At 42.2% G+C, this 18,014-nt stretch overlaps 1 protein-coding gene across 9 annotated transcripts in view; it reads right to left on the bottom strand.

Moving 5' to 3' along the window:
• Window positions 1–18,014, bottom strand: part of dtna (dystrobrevin, alpha) — a 40,907-nt gene that overhangs the window by 8,700 nt on the left and 14,193 nt on the right. For 3 of the 9 annotated variants that reach the window (XM_079530137.1, XM_079530138.1, XM_079530135.1), the window contains exons 10-16: window positions 16,465–16,548; window positions 16,030–16,119; window positions 13,147–13,242; window positions 9,061–9,145; window positions 6,461–6,564; window positions 5,484–5,597; window positions 941–1,037 (exon numbers count right to left, since the gene is read on the bottom strand). In XM_079530137.1, the coding sequence (XP_079386263.1) occupies window positions 941–1,037; window positions 5,484–5,597; window positions 6,461–6,564; window positions 9,061–9,145; window positions 13,147–13,242; window positions 16,030–16,119; window positions 16,465–16,548 (670 nt within the window). The remainder of the gene's footprint in view (window positions 1–940; window positions 1,038–5,483; window positions 5,598–6,460; window positions 6,565–9,060; window positions 9,146–13,146; window positions 13,243–16,029; window positions 16,120–16,464; window positions 16,549–18,014) is intronic. The other 6 variants (XM_079530139.1, XM_079530136.1, XM_079530141.1 and 3 more) reach the window with 5 other exon arrangements.

Below are 18,014 nucleotides of genomic sequence, written 5' to 3'. Positions count from 1 at the left end.
CTGATCAATAGCTGTTGTGTAATAATGACAGAAATTGAGAAATGATGTGTGTGAGAAATAGAAGACTTTTACTAACAGGCCACCTTCTCTGTCCATCTATGTGGCAGATTGTTGAAGAAGTCTGCCCTCTAATGGACATGTTTGGTATACTTCACTTCTGCTATCTGTAATGCTTTATCATTGATTGATTGATTGATTGAAGAATTTATTAACAGTTTGCAGAATTACAGTACATTTCAAGCACAAACTCAATACAAAGGCTGTTAACTGTGAGTGGACGACCCAATTAAGCATTACACTTGTTTCCAATAGGGTCCACCATGTTCAAATCATCAAAACATTTAGAGACGTACAAATAGACACTTCTATATAGACAAAGAACAGTACGGGAATTCATCATAATGGAGGTACAGGAATTCATCATAATGGAGGTAAAAAGGGAAAAGAAACATATACAGTGAGGGGAAAAAGGGGGGGGGCGGTGGGGGGGGATTCAGATTTTACGGGGGCCAGTTTCGAATTGCAGCCATCCGTAGGTGCCCTTTGAGAGCGGTTTTGAAGGAGTCAAGGGATTCGCATGTCTTAATGACTGTTGGTAGGGCGTTCCACATTTTGGTGGCATAGGAGCGAAAAGAATTTAGTCCCTTGTTTGTGCCGAATCTGGGTTGTACATGGTTCGTTGCACTCCCTCTGGTGTTGTGGGTGTGGACTTCGTTAACATTAAGGAAGTATCTAGACAGGTACATGGGGTATCTTGGTGGAGTATCGAATCTTGTGGACCAGACCCATTGCAAGATGCTGTACTCTGTCGTCGACCCTAAGCCATTCCAGCCTGTCGAAGTGGGCAGGGGTGAGGTGGGTTCGGGGGGCTAGATCAAGTAGGAGCCTGACCAGTTTGTATAGCGTGTTTACAGTAGTGGAGATGCACTGTATACGGTACCTTGAGTAGCATCATAAGTTGCTCCAGCTGTACCATGAGTTCTCTGCGACTTTCTTGCAGAGCAGACATTCTTTGCTCGAGCTCATCTTTGCGTTGCCTGACAGAGGGAAAAAGACAAGTGGCATAAATGACACAGTTGCATATATAAATGCCCAAAGGAAAATAAGTATAAAATACGCTGTGCGTCCTCTGGCACAACCTGTACTGTTGTTCATTTGATTTAACACACTGGACGTCACTGGACGTCTTCACAAAAATGACCTACAGTAACATCAATATCCTATATTAGTCGGCTCCATATATGGAGCTCTAGAACAATCACTACCAAAGGAGTTTGGGTTGTTATCATTGTGGCCTTAGGGGAATACCACTAATTTTCAACATTTTACTATGTCTTTAATATACCTTAGAGTTGCTGTGTGGAAATAATAATAAAAAGTCCCCCCATTCTGTGTTTCCTAGAACTGGAGGTCTGAAAAAAAATCAGTAATATTATGAAGTACATCTTTGTGATGTCACTGAGATGTACTTCATAATGTTACTGGTTTTTTTCAGACCTCCAGTTCTAGGAGACACAGAATGGGGGGACTTTTTTTAATTAGTTCCACACAACAGCTCTAAGGTATATTAATGACATAGTAAAATGTTGAAAATGAGTGGAATTCCCCTTTAATGGCACTGGCCAGCTGCAAGAAAAAAATTGTAAATTGTCTGTCTGTCCACGGTCTGTGGACAGACAGACCTAGTGGACTGGTTTGCAGACAATATAGCCTCTGTATCAACGTGGGGAAAACGAAGGAGATGATTGTGGACTTTAGAAGAAGAGACCATGCCCCTCCGCCTCCCCTCCCCCTGTTCATAAACGGAGCTATGGTGGAAAGGGTCCCTAGCTTTTTGAGTGGTGTAAACCACTCCTACGACTGGCTTTGTTAGTTTACGTGTCTGTCTGTCTGTGCTCAAAAAATGAGCATGGTTGCTACGGTCACCCAGTTCACCCGGGTGTAATTTCATTACGTCAGACATTACGTCAGACCACAGCTGATCAGTCTATATAAGACCTTACACCACTCAGTTCACACGGGTGTGATTTTTTAAGTACCTCGGGGTGCACATTTCAGAGGACTTGAAGTGGACCAGAAACACCTCAAACATCTTTAAAAAGAATCACACCCGTGTGAACTGAGTGGTGCAACTAGTCAGTGACGTCACACACTAACCATAGCAACCATGCTCACATGTACGTGGGGCCACGTACAGGTACACACAGGTACAGGTACACACATACATAGACACATACAGACAAAGCTGGTTGTTGGAGTGGTTTGCACCACTCAAAAAAAAGCCTCACCTGCACCTCTATTTCCTCAGGAGGCCTGAGACAAGCTGGCCTCAATACCTCAGTCCTGGAGGTGTTCTACAGTGTCAGTGTTGTTTTTGGCAGCAACATTTGGTTTTAGTTTTAGTCATAGTCTTTTGAATAGTACATAATAGTATGTTTTAGTGTTAGTCTAGTTTTAGTCGACTAAATGTCATGCGATTTTAGTCGACTAAATCTACGATTGATTTAGTCGGCTAAAATGTATTTTGGCGGGCCTTGATGCCGTCATAGATCTGCTTGTAGATCTGCTATTTTCAGCATGCAACCAAGTGTAAAATGACTTGTACTGGATCTCTTGTCCACTATAGTTCCTTCCTAACATTGTAGGCTAGTTTTTATTTCTTGTAATCGAAATTGTCGATATATTTAGTCATCGTAGCTTAGTTTTCATTTAGTCTCTATTTAGTTTTCGTCAGTAAGTGAAAAAAGGTAGTCGACGAACATTTTTCGTCATAGCATTAGTCGACGAAAACAACGCTACTACAGGTGTGTGGTGGAGACTAGTACTCTCACATTCTCCATCACCACCTGGTGATGGGAACTGCTCTGCTGTGGACAAGGAAGGCGCAGCAGAGGGTGGTGAAAAACGGCCAGAAAGAAGACCACCCACAGTACTATAGTCTCCCTTCCATCGAGGACATTTACACCAGCAGCAGGTGCAGGAGCACATGATATGCGGCCCGCATTATGGAGGACCCCACTCACCCAGCAGCCCATGAACTGTTTGACCAGCTCCCCTCGGGTTAGGAGGCTGCGCTCCCATCAAAGCCAGGACTGAAAGGCAGCTTCTACCCGGGGACTGTCAGACTACTGAACTCTTGAGTCTAATAAAAATGCACTTTAGCTGTTTTTGTGAAATGACAAATAAAGTGAACCTTGAACCCTAAACCTTGAACCAAAACTCTGTATGTTTGGGGGGGGTGTGTAGGCACTTTCTTCCCTGATTGGCCACCATTTAGTCAATTGGTCGTATGTTAGTGGGTACTCTGACAAGTAGAACAAGTAGAACAAGTACAACAGTTATTGAACAGGTGCGGAAAATGTATTCCAAATTGCATCGTTCCAGATTTACACCGTTCTCAAATTGCATGGTCCGCATGTGGGGCCAGTGGCCCAGTGTAATTATATCACAATTTAAGGAGACATTAACCTTTTCACTAGAGATTCTCACTAGAGATTATCAGTGACATTATATGTGTTACTCAGAAATAAAAAAATCTTTTTTCAGAGTAGGCCAATTAATATAAAGATAATGAATGCTGATGATTAGCCCCTAATTACTGTGACATTACCGCTGCCTCACTGGTTCACAATGTGGGGTCAGGGGACCCCCAGGGGTCCTCGGAGGGGGAGGGGGGGGGGGGGGGGGGGGTCCAGTGGGGGTCCCCAACTAAATGATTGATAATAGTTAGGAGTCAAATGGACCCTTAAAGGTCTGTAAGGATAAATGGAACGCGTAAAGAAAGAAAAAACAGGTGTGCTTCCTAAACCAACTAAATGGAAAGAGACTGGCTCAGATGCCATTTCTCATGTTTATTTGCGAGTGCGTCTCATTTGCTTCCTCTCAGAGTTAACCCATTTACACCTGAGAACGATTCTACAAGTTTTCTGAAAAACCCATGTTTCTATGTCAGTGGTTCTCAAGTATTTTCATGTCAGGTACCCTAAAAAATATATGTAATTGGCCGCCGAAAATATGTTATTCCAGGGACCCTCAATACCTCAGATTTGAGTTCAAAACATTCGCTCTCAAAGAATATATATACAAAGATTCGCACCACATTTTCACGATTTTTCAAAAATAGCCGCGAGTGCCGCGCTACGAGCTTGTAGATCTGCTATTTTTCAATAGCTAAAGTGTAACATAATGCTTAAAACACCAAAAGGGTGGGCTTTGTTGGAATTAAAAAGATTGAGGATCACTGTTCTAAATCCAGTGGTGGAAAGTAACTAAGTACATTTACTTAAGTACTGTACTTAAGTATAATTTTGAGGTATTTGTACTTTACTTGAGTATTTCCATTTTCCAGTACTTTTAATCCTACTCCACTACATCTCAGAGGCAAATATTGTACTTTTACTCCACTACATATATTTGAAAACTTTAGTTATTAGTTACTTTGTAGATTTTGATTATAATTACAAAACATGCATTACCCACTTCAGCCCTATATTATTATATTATTATATTGAAAATAGCCGGTCTACAAGCTCACAATGTGTCGCATCTGCTATTTTCTAAAGAATTTTATACATTTTTAACTTGTGAAATGGGCCATTCTGCACAACGCGTACTACCGGTACCGTATTATACTAAGTATAATTTTGAGGTATTTGTACTTTACAATTTCCAGTACTTTTACTTCTATATTGTACTGTATTGTATATTTTACTCCACTTTGAAAATAGCAGATCTACAAGCTCGCAATGCGTCGCAATGCAACGCATTGCGAGCTTATAGATCTGCAATTTTCTAACAATGATTTTTTTTTTATACATTTAACTTGTGAAATGGGACATTCTGCATAACACATACTTTATACTTTTGGTACATTTTTATGCCAATACTTTTACTCAAGTAATTTTACTTGTAACAATTCTACATTGCATTGATACTTTAAGTCAGTGGTTCCCAAAGTGGGGTCCAGGGACCCCCAGGGGTCCTTGAGGGAGTTCCAGGGGGTCCCCAGCTAAATGATAGTTTGGAACCAAATGGACCCTTATGGGTCTGTAACTCTGAAAGTGTACAAATTTGTAAATTTGTACACTTGGAGACTAGTACATGAAACAGCCTGTGTGTGTGTGTGTGTGTACAAATTTGTAAATTTGTACACTCTCAGAGTTAAATGAACATTGATTTTACAATATAAATTGGGGGTCCAAGAGATAGAAATACCATTAAATGGGGGGTCCGTAGACTAATGCATGTCAAACTGGGGGGGTCCTTAAAATTAAACAGGTTGAGAATCTCTGCTAGAGCCATAAAAACCTTCTCTTATGGGGGTCATTGGCTTATATTTTCAAATGGGGGTCCGCGGGCTAATGAGTGTCAATTTGGGGGTCCTTGACATGAAAAAGTTTGGGAACCACTGCTTTAAATAATAAATGTGAGTACTTTTTCCACCATTGCTCTAAAACATCACATCCTATCCGTATATTTTGTACCTGAGAAGCCGGAGTTCGGCCAACAGGGTGGGGTTCTGCTGGCCCCTGTCGGGTGGAGGCTGGGAGGCCTGCTCATGCTGCTGGCGTAGGCGCTGGATCTCCTGCAAAATCTCTCTGTCGTACACACACACACACACACACACACACACACACACACACACACACACACACACACACACACACACACACACACACACACACACACACACACACACACACACACACACACACACACACACACACACACACACACACACACACACACACACACACACACACACACACACACACACAGGCTGTTTCATGTACTAGTCTCCAGTCTCCACCAATGGTAAAAAAGGGTTAATCATTTAAAATATTAACTTGTGTCCCTTTTCTATACACAATACTGTAGATACAATACCGTATAATGGTTTACTCCAGTCCACATAATACAGTTTAGGGAATGTACTGTATTATTAGTATTCCCCCCCCCACCCACCCCAACCCAAATCAATTTCAAAACTAGAAAAAGTGCCACTCGGGGCACAGGTCTCCACCAGGCCAGGTCAGGTTGTGGCCTCCTGGTGGCGGTAAAAACATTTTTTTAAGATATTGTTTTGGCTTTTTTTGCCTTTATTGATAGGGTACAGTAATTAGAGAGGAAAGGGGGAGAGAGATGGGGAGTGACACGCAGCAAAGGCCGCCGGGCTCGGGAGTCGAACCCATGGCATGCCTTCCGCTGGTGGAGACAAATGACCGCCACTGGTCTGAAATCTTTCATGTATGTGGTGGTAACTATGGTAACCATCAACGCAAAGACATTGATATCAACAACATTCAACAAAGTGAGTCTTCCAATGCGAATCATTTTGTCCGAGTGGGTGTCCCCCCTTTTTGAAAAGGCAAACAGGGAGACTTTTTGAAAAGAACTTGAATGTAAAGAGGTTGGACGAACAAGAGGCACTCAGTATCACAAAGGCAGGCGAGACACTGACCTGTTTTTGTTCTCCAGCTCAGCGATGAGCTGTCTCTGCTGTTTGTTGGCGTCCAGAGAGCAGCACAGGTCCGTGGGGATTCTCTGCTGTTGCTGAGACTGTTGCTGGAGCCAAGTGGGAGAGACATGGTGGTGTCAACGACAGGGACTTCCTGGCTGAGAGGTCACCCTGTTGTACTACCTCATCCCAAGTGGGAGAGACATGGTGGTGTCAACGACAGGGACTTCCTGGCTGAGAGGTCACCCTGTTGTACTACCTCATCCCATATGGTGGTGTCAACGACAGGGACTTCCTGGCTGAGAGGTCACCCTGTTGTACTACCTCATCCCATATGGTGGTGTCAACGACAGGGACTTCCTGGCTGAGAGGTCACCCTGTTGTACTACCTCATCCCATATGCTGAGAGGTCACCCTGTTGTACTACCTCATCCCATATGCTGAGAGGTCACCCTGTTGTACTACCTCATCCCATAGGCTGAGAGGTCACCCTGTTGTACTACCTCATCCCATATGCTGAGAGGTCACCCTGTTGTACTACCTCATCCCATATGCTGAGAGGTCACCCTGTTGTACTACCTCATCCCATATGCTGAGAGGTCACCCTGTTGTACTACCTCATCCCATATGCTGAGAGGTCACCCTGTTGTACTACCTCATCCCATATGCTGAGAGGTCACCCTGTTGTACTACCTCATCCCATATGCTGAGAGGTCACCCTGTTGTACTACCTCATCCCATATGCTGAGAGGTCACCCTGTTGTACTACCTCATCCCATAGGCTGAGAGGTCACCCTGTTGTACTACCTCATCCCATATCTCATATCGGACACAAACCTCTTATCTCCAGATTTCAACGCTTTTTTCCCCGTGAATTTTTTTTTGTCATTTTAACCCATTTTGGCCTGACCTCGAAATTTAAAAAAAATCTTCGAAATCGTCCAGTTTTCTGAAATAAATATTTGCACAATTTTTCAAAAATAGCAGACCTACAAGCTCGTAGCGCGCCACTCGGTGGCACAAGCTCACAACACGACACGTTGCGACACGTTGTGGATCTGCTCTTTTGGAATATTTTGTAAAGGTAACGTGTATATTAATATTTAACCAATTAAAAGTATTAAAGGAGCATTCAGTGATTTGAGTGATTTGGAGAACCACCCAGTCCGCCCCGGTAACAAAATGTGCACATGCACGCTCTACAGTGGGGGGGAGTGCAACAGGCCAACAGCATGTGCACCCCACTCGATCATGATTGGAGGAAGGCCCCTCTCATCCTGATTGGATGAAGGCTTTGCCACCCGCCACCAAAACTGAAACTAGGGTTTTTTGACCCCAGGGGCTCACTGGGGACAGGGAGGAACTCCTTATATGGTCAGCACACTCTATGGTAGGGAGGATTATCCAGAAAAAAAATAAAAATAAGTGATATTTAGATTAAGTCAAATCACTGAATATACCTTTAACTAAAGCATTACGAGCTTGTTATAATGTAAATAATAACTACATTGGATCCATTTGGAAGACAGGTTATGTTTTCCATTTCCAGTTTTGGACATACAAGGACATTCCGCCCCAATAGCAACTCATATCTCATCCGTTATTTCCTACAAGCTCTGTAAACACTAAACAGCCTCAAGTTTGGCCTGATTGGACATTTTCAAACAACAGCAACAATCACAATAATTGTCCGTATTCACACAGTGGCCAGTGTGCTCTTTCATCATATATTCAGGTATAACAAGTACAAGACAAAGAGCTAAATAGGAAACTGCCTTCCCTGGCCAGCCGGGGCGCCTGGTGGTGATGGAGGGGAAAGGAACTGGTTGGAATAACGTGTTCCTTCCACGCGCTACGTCCAACTGGGGAAACTCCCCCCCTGTCAGGTGAAAAGAAGCGGACTCCTCATGCATAGAAGGAAGCATGAGGTCAGTCCGTTGCTCTCCACAGGTTGGCAGAGGAAGTGTATAGCGCCCAGGAGTACATTAGATAATTGACGTGAAAACATGTGTTGCAAAATCGTGGGATATAAAAAATAAATTAAAAAAAAGCTAAATACGAGTTGCCATGTGAATATGATGGTCCGTCTCTGATCGCTGAAAATGGAAAATACTGATATTGTCTGCATTTGTGCTATACATGCACAGTGGTGGACAGTAACTAAGTACATTTACTCAAGTACTCCAAGTACAATTTTGAGGTATTTGTACTTTACTTTTACATTTCCAATTTCCAATACTTTCACTTCTACTCCACTAGGCTACATCTCGGATACAAATATTGCACTTTACTTTTATTACACTAAAATTATTCGAAAACTTTATTTACTAGTTACTTTGATTATTATTACAAAACATACATTAACCACTTCAGCCATATTTCGGCCCTTTGAAAATAGCAGATCTACAAGCTCACAATGCGTCGCGTCCTTAGAGTATATATGAAGTCGCGTCGCACCGCGACGCATTGTGAGCTTGTAGATCTGCTGTTTTTAAAAGTTTTTTTTTATACATTTGAAAAGTTTTTTTCCACCACTGTGCAAGCATGCACTACACTACAACGTACAGTGCCAACGTTACAGAGCAAGTCCCCGCAGGTCTCACCGCGGCATCGGCAGCCAGCCTGGCAGCGTAGCGGGCGATCAGACAGTGCTCTTCGTCTTGTTGGTTTATGCTGCTCTCCAGCAAACTGATCAAAGGAGGAAATAACAGAGAGATGGGCCATGTCACAACCTCACACAGCCTTCACTCGCCACAGAGAAAGATATAACCAGCCAAGTACTATACACCACACCACACGCACCATCCCACACAGCCACCCACACAGACAGTCATACAGAGAGCTCTCTTTTAGATCCTGTTTGTCGAGTTAGTTTGTCTTCAGAAAGGATTTTTTTTCCCTCCATACCCGATGCGGGGTTGGCGAAAGGGCCTTTCTGTGTGGAGTTTGCATGTTCTCCCCGTGTCCCCTGGGGTAGGTAGGTACCCTCACAAAAAACATGCAGTGATCCTGGTCTCTAAACTGCCTCCCCCTGGCCAGCCGGGGCGCCTGATGGAGGGGAAAGGAACTATAGCTGGAATAACGTGTTCTTTCCACGCGCTACGTCCAACCAGGGAAACTCCCCCCTGGAGCAACTTGGACACTCAGGAGTCATGCATGAAGGAAGCATGAGTTCAAGTCCGTTGCTCTCCCCAGGTTGGCGGAGGGTGCGTAGAGCCCAGGATCACAATAGATAATTGACACAGGGGTGAAAAATGGGTTACAAAATCGTGGGATAAAAAAATAATTTAATTTTCCTCTTGACAGCTGGGATGTCAGTTGTATAAGCATGCTTGTCTATTTATGTCACAGCAGTGGTTCTCAAAGTGGGGGGTCCTACTAGAGGGGGTCCCCCACCCCAGGAAAATGTGTTAAAGGACCACTTCACCACTTTTCAACGTATCTTCATATAATAGGTCCTCACTAATAATCATGAAAAAATGGCTGTGGGCAGTTCAGAAACCGTCTTCCAGTGACATCATCGATGGGGAATACAAGCTAATAACAACTGCAGGCTTTCTAGTCCTGAAAAGTTGCAATGCGAAAATGGAAGCCATCGTTCTCACGATAATGAAAATCTAAACATTTTTGTAAAAGAATCTTGTTTAAAAAATAATCTGCCTAATGATGATGTCCTCCTATGAGACACAGACTGAGTAGAAAAAAATCGTGCCATTTTATCATGATTATTAGTGAGGACCTATTATATGAAGATACGTTGAAAAGTGGTGAAGTGGTCCTTTAATATAGGATCAAAATCAGTGAAACCATTGTAACCCTATAGACTGGCTATATGAAAATAGCCGATCAACAAGCGCACAACACGTCGCAATCTTTTAGATCAGCTATCCAAAGATCTTGGAAAAACTCTTGGGGATCTGCGGGACCAAATGGATATTCATATTTGGTGTCCTTGATATGAAAATGTTTGAGAACCACTGATTGATGACACCGTATGAGCCACGACAGGGTCAGCTAATAAAGTAAAGTAAAGATGAAAATGATCATCTCTTCCCTTTCTAAGACTATATGAAAGCCGGGAAGGATTACAAGGAAGCGGCTGATCAAATTGCCCATGTCTACAAACTTGCACACGTGCACGCTCGTACTAAAACATAGGGATGATAATTGACATAGGACTGCTGATGTCATAATATAGACTGTGATAAAAATCATCTATTTTCTGATACGGCAGGTTTCATTTTCAATGTGTGCTGCGCAGCACACTAGTTAGTAAATACTCTCACAATTAAAAGGTCTATAAATCATTTAATAGATTAAAATCTGAGACCTTTCAGGTTTTCAAACACAGCCTTTCCATTAACATTTGAAAGTCTTGTTTGTCATTGACAGCCTTTGAATACAAATATTATAATGGTATTTGGTGCAATATCACAGAGATAAGTATCACAGTCTGCCCATCACCCTCCTATCCTAACCTGCCCACACATGTAGACACACAGAAAGATTACAAGTTATACAATGTTTCATTATGACTGGACTAGACAAGTCAACATGCTTGAACCTCTAAAGTGGATTCCCTCATGTGCCGGCCCCACAATTTAATAAAGAACCAGCTTAAAGGAGAATTCCATGCTAGAAGGCTTTCTTACCTTTCTTTGTAGTTGTTGCGTCCCCACCAAAGAGGTCCAGGTGTTATTTTGTGCAAAAGCGCATTATTGGCTATTTCCCCTACCATAAGCCCTCAATGAATTGAATTGAATTGCATTGAATTGAATGGGGCATTGGGGTGTTGTGCTAATTCGCTTATTTCCAACGCTCAAAAATTGTATATATCCTCTCTTCATAATGTAAATAGTATCCCAAGCGGCACACTTATTAGCACAAAAACCCAACCCCCATTGAGGGCTTATATTAGGGGAAATAGCCAATAATGCACTTTTGCACAAAATAACACCTGGACCTCTTTGGTGGGGACGTAACAACTACAAATAAAGGTAAGAAAGCCTTCTAGTATGGAATTCTGCTTTAAATGTTAAAGGTTGACATCAATAATGTTGACATATTATGAAAAAGCCCCCAAAAATACCAAACAGAGTGATAATAATAAGCAGACAAACAAGCAAATAAAAATATAAAAGGAGCCTTGGTTACATTGCAATGTAGTAGCTAGGCATGTTAACCAAACTGAGATGTAAAGACAAAGCCATTCTAAAAGCATGAGGGAGCACAGTCCTTATGTGGCAATGGCCTCTCTGACCTTATTTGTCCTGCCAGATATGTCATTCAGTACACTAGAAAGACTGTTATGACCTTCTAGAATGTCATTCATAACAGAATGTGTCAAAAGTCAAATCGGTGGGGGTCGGGGGAAAAACTTTGAAAAAAAGAAAAAGGAAAGAAAAGAGAAACATTTTATCTTGGCTAGACCCAACTATCTTTGAGTGGTGCAACCACTCCAAGGAACAGCAATGTCCGTGTCCGTGTGACACCTATGTGACTCGTGTTAACCTATGTTTGTGTGTGACTCATGTGTGACTCATGAGTACCAGTAGGGGCGCTGTCGTGCCAGAAACAGAGAGAGAGAAATAGTGCTGCACTGTTGCCTGCTAATGAGAGAGAGGGGGGGGGGGGGGGGGTGTAAGGGGGGGAGTTGCACCACTCAGTTCACACGGGTGTGATTTTTTACTTAGTTGGTATCTAGTCCAATGAAAGCATACTGTCAACTTCTGTCACAAGAAGAGACACGTCGTTCAATACCCCTTTTAGACCATAGTAACACAGCTAACAACCACAGGCACATAACCATATTCAGATGATTGGGGTGTAGAGACAGACAGCTTAACTATGAATAGTCTACGGATGCTTGGCAATGTGCAGCATTAGCACTTGAAGCATTGGGTTAGGGGGGCAAAATGCTAGTGTAACCACCTGGATTCGAACCCCGGTCTCCAGCATGGGAAAGCAATATATATCTACCACTTAAACACTTTCAATCTGGTATCCCCTTTTTGGGCGTTATCATAATATCATTATAGAATAAAACACCTTTCCAAATGTCTCAGAAAATAGCGGGGAAAAATTGCCAATCTACTGTACAAGCTCACAATGCACAGGGCTCAAGGGAATCCCCCTAGTTAAAACCCATTTTGACCTGAGATCAGATTCTAAAAATGCAAAAAAAGCTGAAAAAGCTATGTTTCTATGTCAGTCGTTCTTCGATTTTTCAAAAATAGCAGACCTACAAGCTCATAGCGCGCCACTCGGTGGCGCGCTATGAGCTTGTAGATCTGCTATTTTTCAATAGCTAAAGCATAACATAATGCTAACACCAAAAGGGGTTCCCGCACAAAATGGGTTTTAAAAGGGAGATATTAGGCTTCGGTGGTTTAGGCAGATCGAGCTCCTCTGCTGATTCCACCCGACGTTGACCTCCACCCCCACCTAGGAAGTCTGATCCCGGATGATCACCCCCCAATATATAGCTACCTGGATTCGAACACAGGTGTCCTGCAAAGCAAATCTACCACTCAGGCAAAAGGGGGAATCCTCCTTGACCAAGAGGGAGACATTACTATGCTGCAGGGGGGTCAGACAGACAGGGGGGCTACTCTGCTTCATAAGATGGCATCAGACCATCAGAGCAAGTAGTTTCCACTGGTGCTGACAAGCACAGAGCGCCAACTAACCATGTGTTGGGCTTGTTTTGGAGTAGATTCACATAGAAGCCAATGAGAACATGTTCATCAGCAAGTCTATCGGCAACATCGATGTTGTAGTTAAACCTGGGAATGGTGTAGGGGTTCACGCACACAACGCACGCACGCACACATACACGCACACACACACATATGTGCGTGCACACACATGTACGCAAACGCACACAAACACCCCATTACAGTAACAAGTGATCAAAGTGTGAGAGAGACAACATAGGGAACAGAGCAAGAGAGGCGACAGTAAGCTAAATAAAGGCAGAAAGATTTGAAGAGCAAGAATGACAAAGAGTCATTCATGGGAAGAACTACAAGGCCACATTATGTTTGGAATGGGAAGAACTACAAGGCCACATTATGTTTGGAATGGGAAGAACTACAAGGCCACATTATGTTTGGAATGGGAAGAACTACAAGGCCACATTATGTTTGGAATGGGAAGAACTACAAGGCCACATTATGTTTGGAATGGGAAGAACTACAAGGCCACATTATGTTTGGAATGGGAAGAACTACAAGGCCACATTATGTTTGGAATGGGAAGAACTACAAGGCCACATTATGTTTGGAATGGGAAGAACTACAAGGCCACATTATGTTTGGAATGGGAAGAACTACAAGGCCACATTATGTTTGGAATGGGAAGAACTACAAGGCCACATTATGTTTGGAATGGGAAGAACTACAAGGCCACATTATGTTTGGAATGGGAAGAACTACAAGGCCACATTATGTTTGGAATGGGAAGAACTACAAGGCCACATTATGTTTGGAATGGGAAGAACTACAAGGCCACATTATGTTTGGAATGGGAAGAACTACAAGGCCACATTATGTTTGGAATAGAACAGGAACCACAAGAAAGATAGCTAGGGATATGATTAAAACATAATGCCTACAGGAGCAAAAATCCTAATTTCAATCTGAGAGTGGTTACACTCAATTCACACTCTGGATTTTGCTGTGTATAAACAAGTGCAAGAAGCACAGTACATATACTGTTTTATCTATCAGCTGCTTTCATTTAAACATTTTTTTTTAAACCATTTACATTAGCATTACACAATATGCAGAAAAGGATACATAAGGCATGCACAATTATGCCTTCATGTATCCCCAAAGCCATGCACACATCCACACATCATTCCATGTAAAGCTCCTACACACGATTGCTGTGATACAGCCTTTTAGAACCATGAACTGCTGAAATACACTGACAGCAAGAAAAACTCATAAAACGTCTATCTGTCATCATCACATATGCTGGATTGTCCCCCCCCCCCTTCTTATTCAAGTGATAAGTTATGAAAGGGGACAGTGTTTTCTGTAGATGTCTTTTTCCTTACATTAACATCATCTGCAGGTGTAACTTATCTCAAATGGAAAATAGTTACACAGCTCATGTGGATCTTTTTAGTTCACATAATATGACATTTATATCTACAGTATGTAACCTACAGTAACTAGGTAATGTGATTGCTAGTCAAAGAAGTGAAAGATAAAGCACATTATAATACTACTTTACCATATTAGTCTAGTAGCCAGCCCATAGAGCCCCATTGTGAACCCGGACATGTTGAGTACACCAAGGTTTTATGTTATAAATGTTTAGTATGGGTCCCCAGCATGTAGAAACTGCCGGATGCTAACTTGCATATGTTGAGCAATTTTCATAATTGGCATAATATGTGACCATACCAATTACAACCTATAGAAGGCAAAATATTCAAAATTTCATCATGCTTTATGTAGCATGTGACGTGTCAAACTAGGGGGTTTTCATGATGCTGAATCCATTCCAAGCATTAGTTTTGCAAAAAAAACACTCATTGGGCTAAAAGCGGCCAATGCCGTCATCACAAATTGATGATGTAGTGTAGTGTAATGTAGTGTAGTAGATGATGAAGTGGGCATGGCCGTTTTAAGCCCAAACTAATGCTTGGAATGGATTCAGCATCATGAAAACCCCCTAGTTTGACACATCACATGCTAGATAAAGCATTATGACATTTTGAATATTTTGCCTTATATAGGTTGTTAATGGTATGGTCACATATTATGCCAATTATGAAAATTGCTCAACATATGCAAGTTAGCATCCGGCAGTTTCTACATGCTGGGGACCCATACTAAACATTTCTAACATAAAACGTTGGTGTACTCAACATGTCCGGGTTCACTTTTTGGCTACTAGACTATATGTGTATACGACGTCAATGAAAGAGGACTGTAACATAATACTGCAAACTAATGGTCAATGATCTTTATTATGCATGCTTCATCTAGCATCTTTGAAAGAGGCCCTTGAGCGTTACAATGTAAACCCCGTCTGTAACAAGTCAGGAAAGTTAACCCATTTAGGCCTGACGTCGACATTTTAAAAATGCCTTTTTAAAATGTATTTTTTTTTCTGAAAAAAACTCATGTTTCTATATCAGTGGCTCTCAATGTTTCATGTCAAGGACCCCAAAAATGATATGTAATTGGCCGCCGACCCCCATCTGAAAATATGTTGTTCCAGGGAAGCAAAGATTTGAGTTAAAAACTGAAAGTCTGAAAGAATATTCAAAGATTTCAGGCACATATCCACGAATTTTCAAAAATAGCAGACCTACAAGTTCATAGCGCGGCACTCGGTGCCGCGCTATGAGCTTGTAGATCTGCTATTTTTCAATAGTTAAAGTATAACATAATGCTAGAAACACCAAAAGGGGTTCCCGCCCAAAATGCGTTAATAGTTCCACTGGAGCTAATACGCTATTCAGTGTATGCACCGTGATGTCTATCTATCTATATTAGCTTGCACATGCAGTGGAGCTACAAAGCCATTCTCAAAGGCACACCTGTGTCACTTACCCCCTCCCTTTCAGCAGATCAGGAGCGTCCCTAGTCAAGGGAGTCAAGGGCTTTCTTTGCTCAACTCCATTATTCTTGCGCAATGACAGGCTATTCACGCCAGGCAATGGAGTTGGAAGACCACAAATACCCCAGACAATGCACAGCCACGCACACGCACACGCACACGCGCACGTGCACGCGCACACACACACACACACACACACACACACACACACACACACACACACACACACATACACACACTTAAAAAAAAAGTGTACAGCCGCACACATAATACACTCAAGAAAATGAACATAGCTTTGTGAAATAAAGAAAAAGGTGATTATGCATAAAATAGAGAGGACATGAGCGTTGAGGGAACATGACAACATGGTAAGGAGGATGCTGTACATTCTCTGTAAGAGAGCATCCTTCAATGCTTGTTTTACTCACTTTTTGGTGGAGTAAGGGTTCCCTGATATAGGCATGGAGTGGGAGAGTGCGTATTCATTGGTGATATTCATTGGTCTGGGCGGCCTATACAAAGAGACAAACATCTTCTGAAGCAAGGTAGACAAAAGTGTCTTTTATCCCATTTTGACCTGAGATCAGATTCTAAAAAATGTCTTCTACATCCTGACAGTTTTCTCAAAAAGCTATGTTTCTATGTCAGTCGTTCTTCGATTTTTCAAAAATAGCAGACCTACAAGCTCGTAGCGCGCCACTCGGTGGCGCGCTATGAGCTTAGTAGATCTGCTATTTTTCAATAGCTAAAGCATAACATAATGCTAACACCAAAAGTGGTTCCCGCCCAAAGTGGGATAATTGAGACTAAGAAACATGTCTCTTTCTCTTATCTTGTTTTCATAGTGGGCACTAAAGGCACATTGAGTACAGTACACATTGAGTACAGTACACAGTACACACACAATAGTGGTAGTTTCTGATTGTGAAAATATATTGTGAATAAAACAAGTGTCACAGTGGGAATTCTCATTCTCCAAAAACGAATAATTCTGAATTAACGTTTTGGTACAGTAGGCAGGTGACCTGAAAGTATCTAAATGTGGCATACAAGTACCGGTATGTACACACTAGCAAAGTGCAGTAAGGTTACTGTATTAGCATTGGAAGAAGGTAAGTTACGGAACTTGATTAGAATTGCAATTAAGAGGATTCGGGGTGACTCAGGACATGTGTGCACTCGGCGAAGGTGATCCAATAAAATAATCAAAGAAAACTTACCAAGTGTCTCTATTTTGCAGCAAGAAAAGAATAAAGGCATTTGTTACAATCACTCTTGACCTACAAAAGGCTACGTTCCAATACAATACAAATACAAAGGGAAGGAGTTGTGGGAGAAAATATAAAAACAAAGAGTTGTATTTTCTTTCTGTGAAACTTGCATATGATGTCATACTCTTTGAATAAAATTTATTTTATTTGAATAACAATTTTCTCCGCCACGTACTAACTAACTAACCATGTGTGCATCGAAAGTAGCCGATCTGCATAAGGAAACACAGCGCTCTCGTCAGCAGGGGGCAGCACAAATAATATGCGACTAGTAGGGCAACCAAATCGTCAGCGACGTCCCTGGATATTAAACCGATCTGTTTCATTGTGGAAGCTTATATGAACTATTTCTTTAAATTCTCCCTGGAAATAAAAACGCCTGTGTTTCAGAGGTTAGCCAGGGACATACCCAGGGACACACATAGCTGTCTATAGGAGTGGTTGCACCACTCAAAAACAAAGCAAACAAAACAAACCGCATTCATTACATTTAGAAAGTGCTAAGGTGTCAATTAGCTACTGTGGCTACTACTGTACATGAGTCAACAGCTCTGTAAATTTAATTTGAGGGTGGAAAAACTATCAATCTCCTCAATCCATTATGAAATAAACAAACAATGCCAATTGTGTGTGTGTGTGTGGGGGGGGGGGGGGGGCGATCTTGGTACCAAGAGGTGGCTCTATGGTAACCTGACTCCGCCAGATGG

Source organism: Electrona antarctica (assembly GCF_951216825.1).
Source record: "Electrona antarctica genome assembly, chromosome: 19".
NCBI lineage: Eukaryota > Metazoa > Chordata > Actinopteri > Myctophiformes > Myctophidae > Electrona > Electrona antarctica.
The sequence above is the reverse complement of the archived record's forward strand: the minus strand, read 5'-3'. Positions and strand labels throughout refer to the sequence as shown.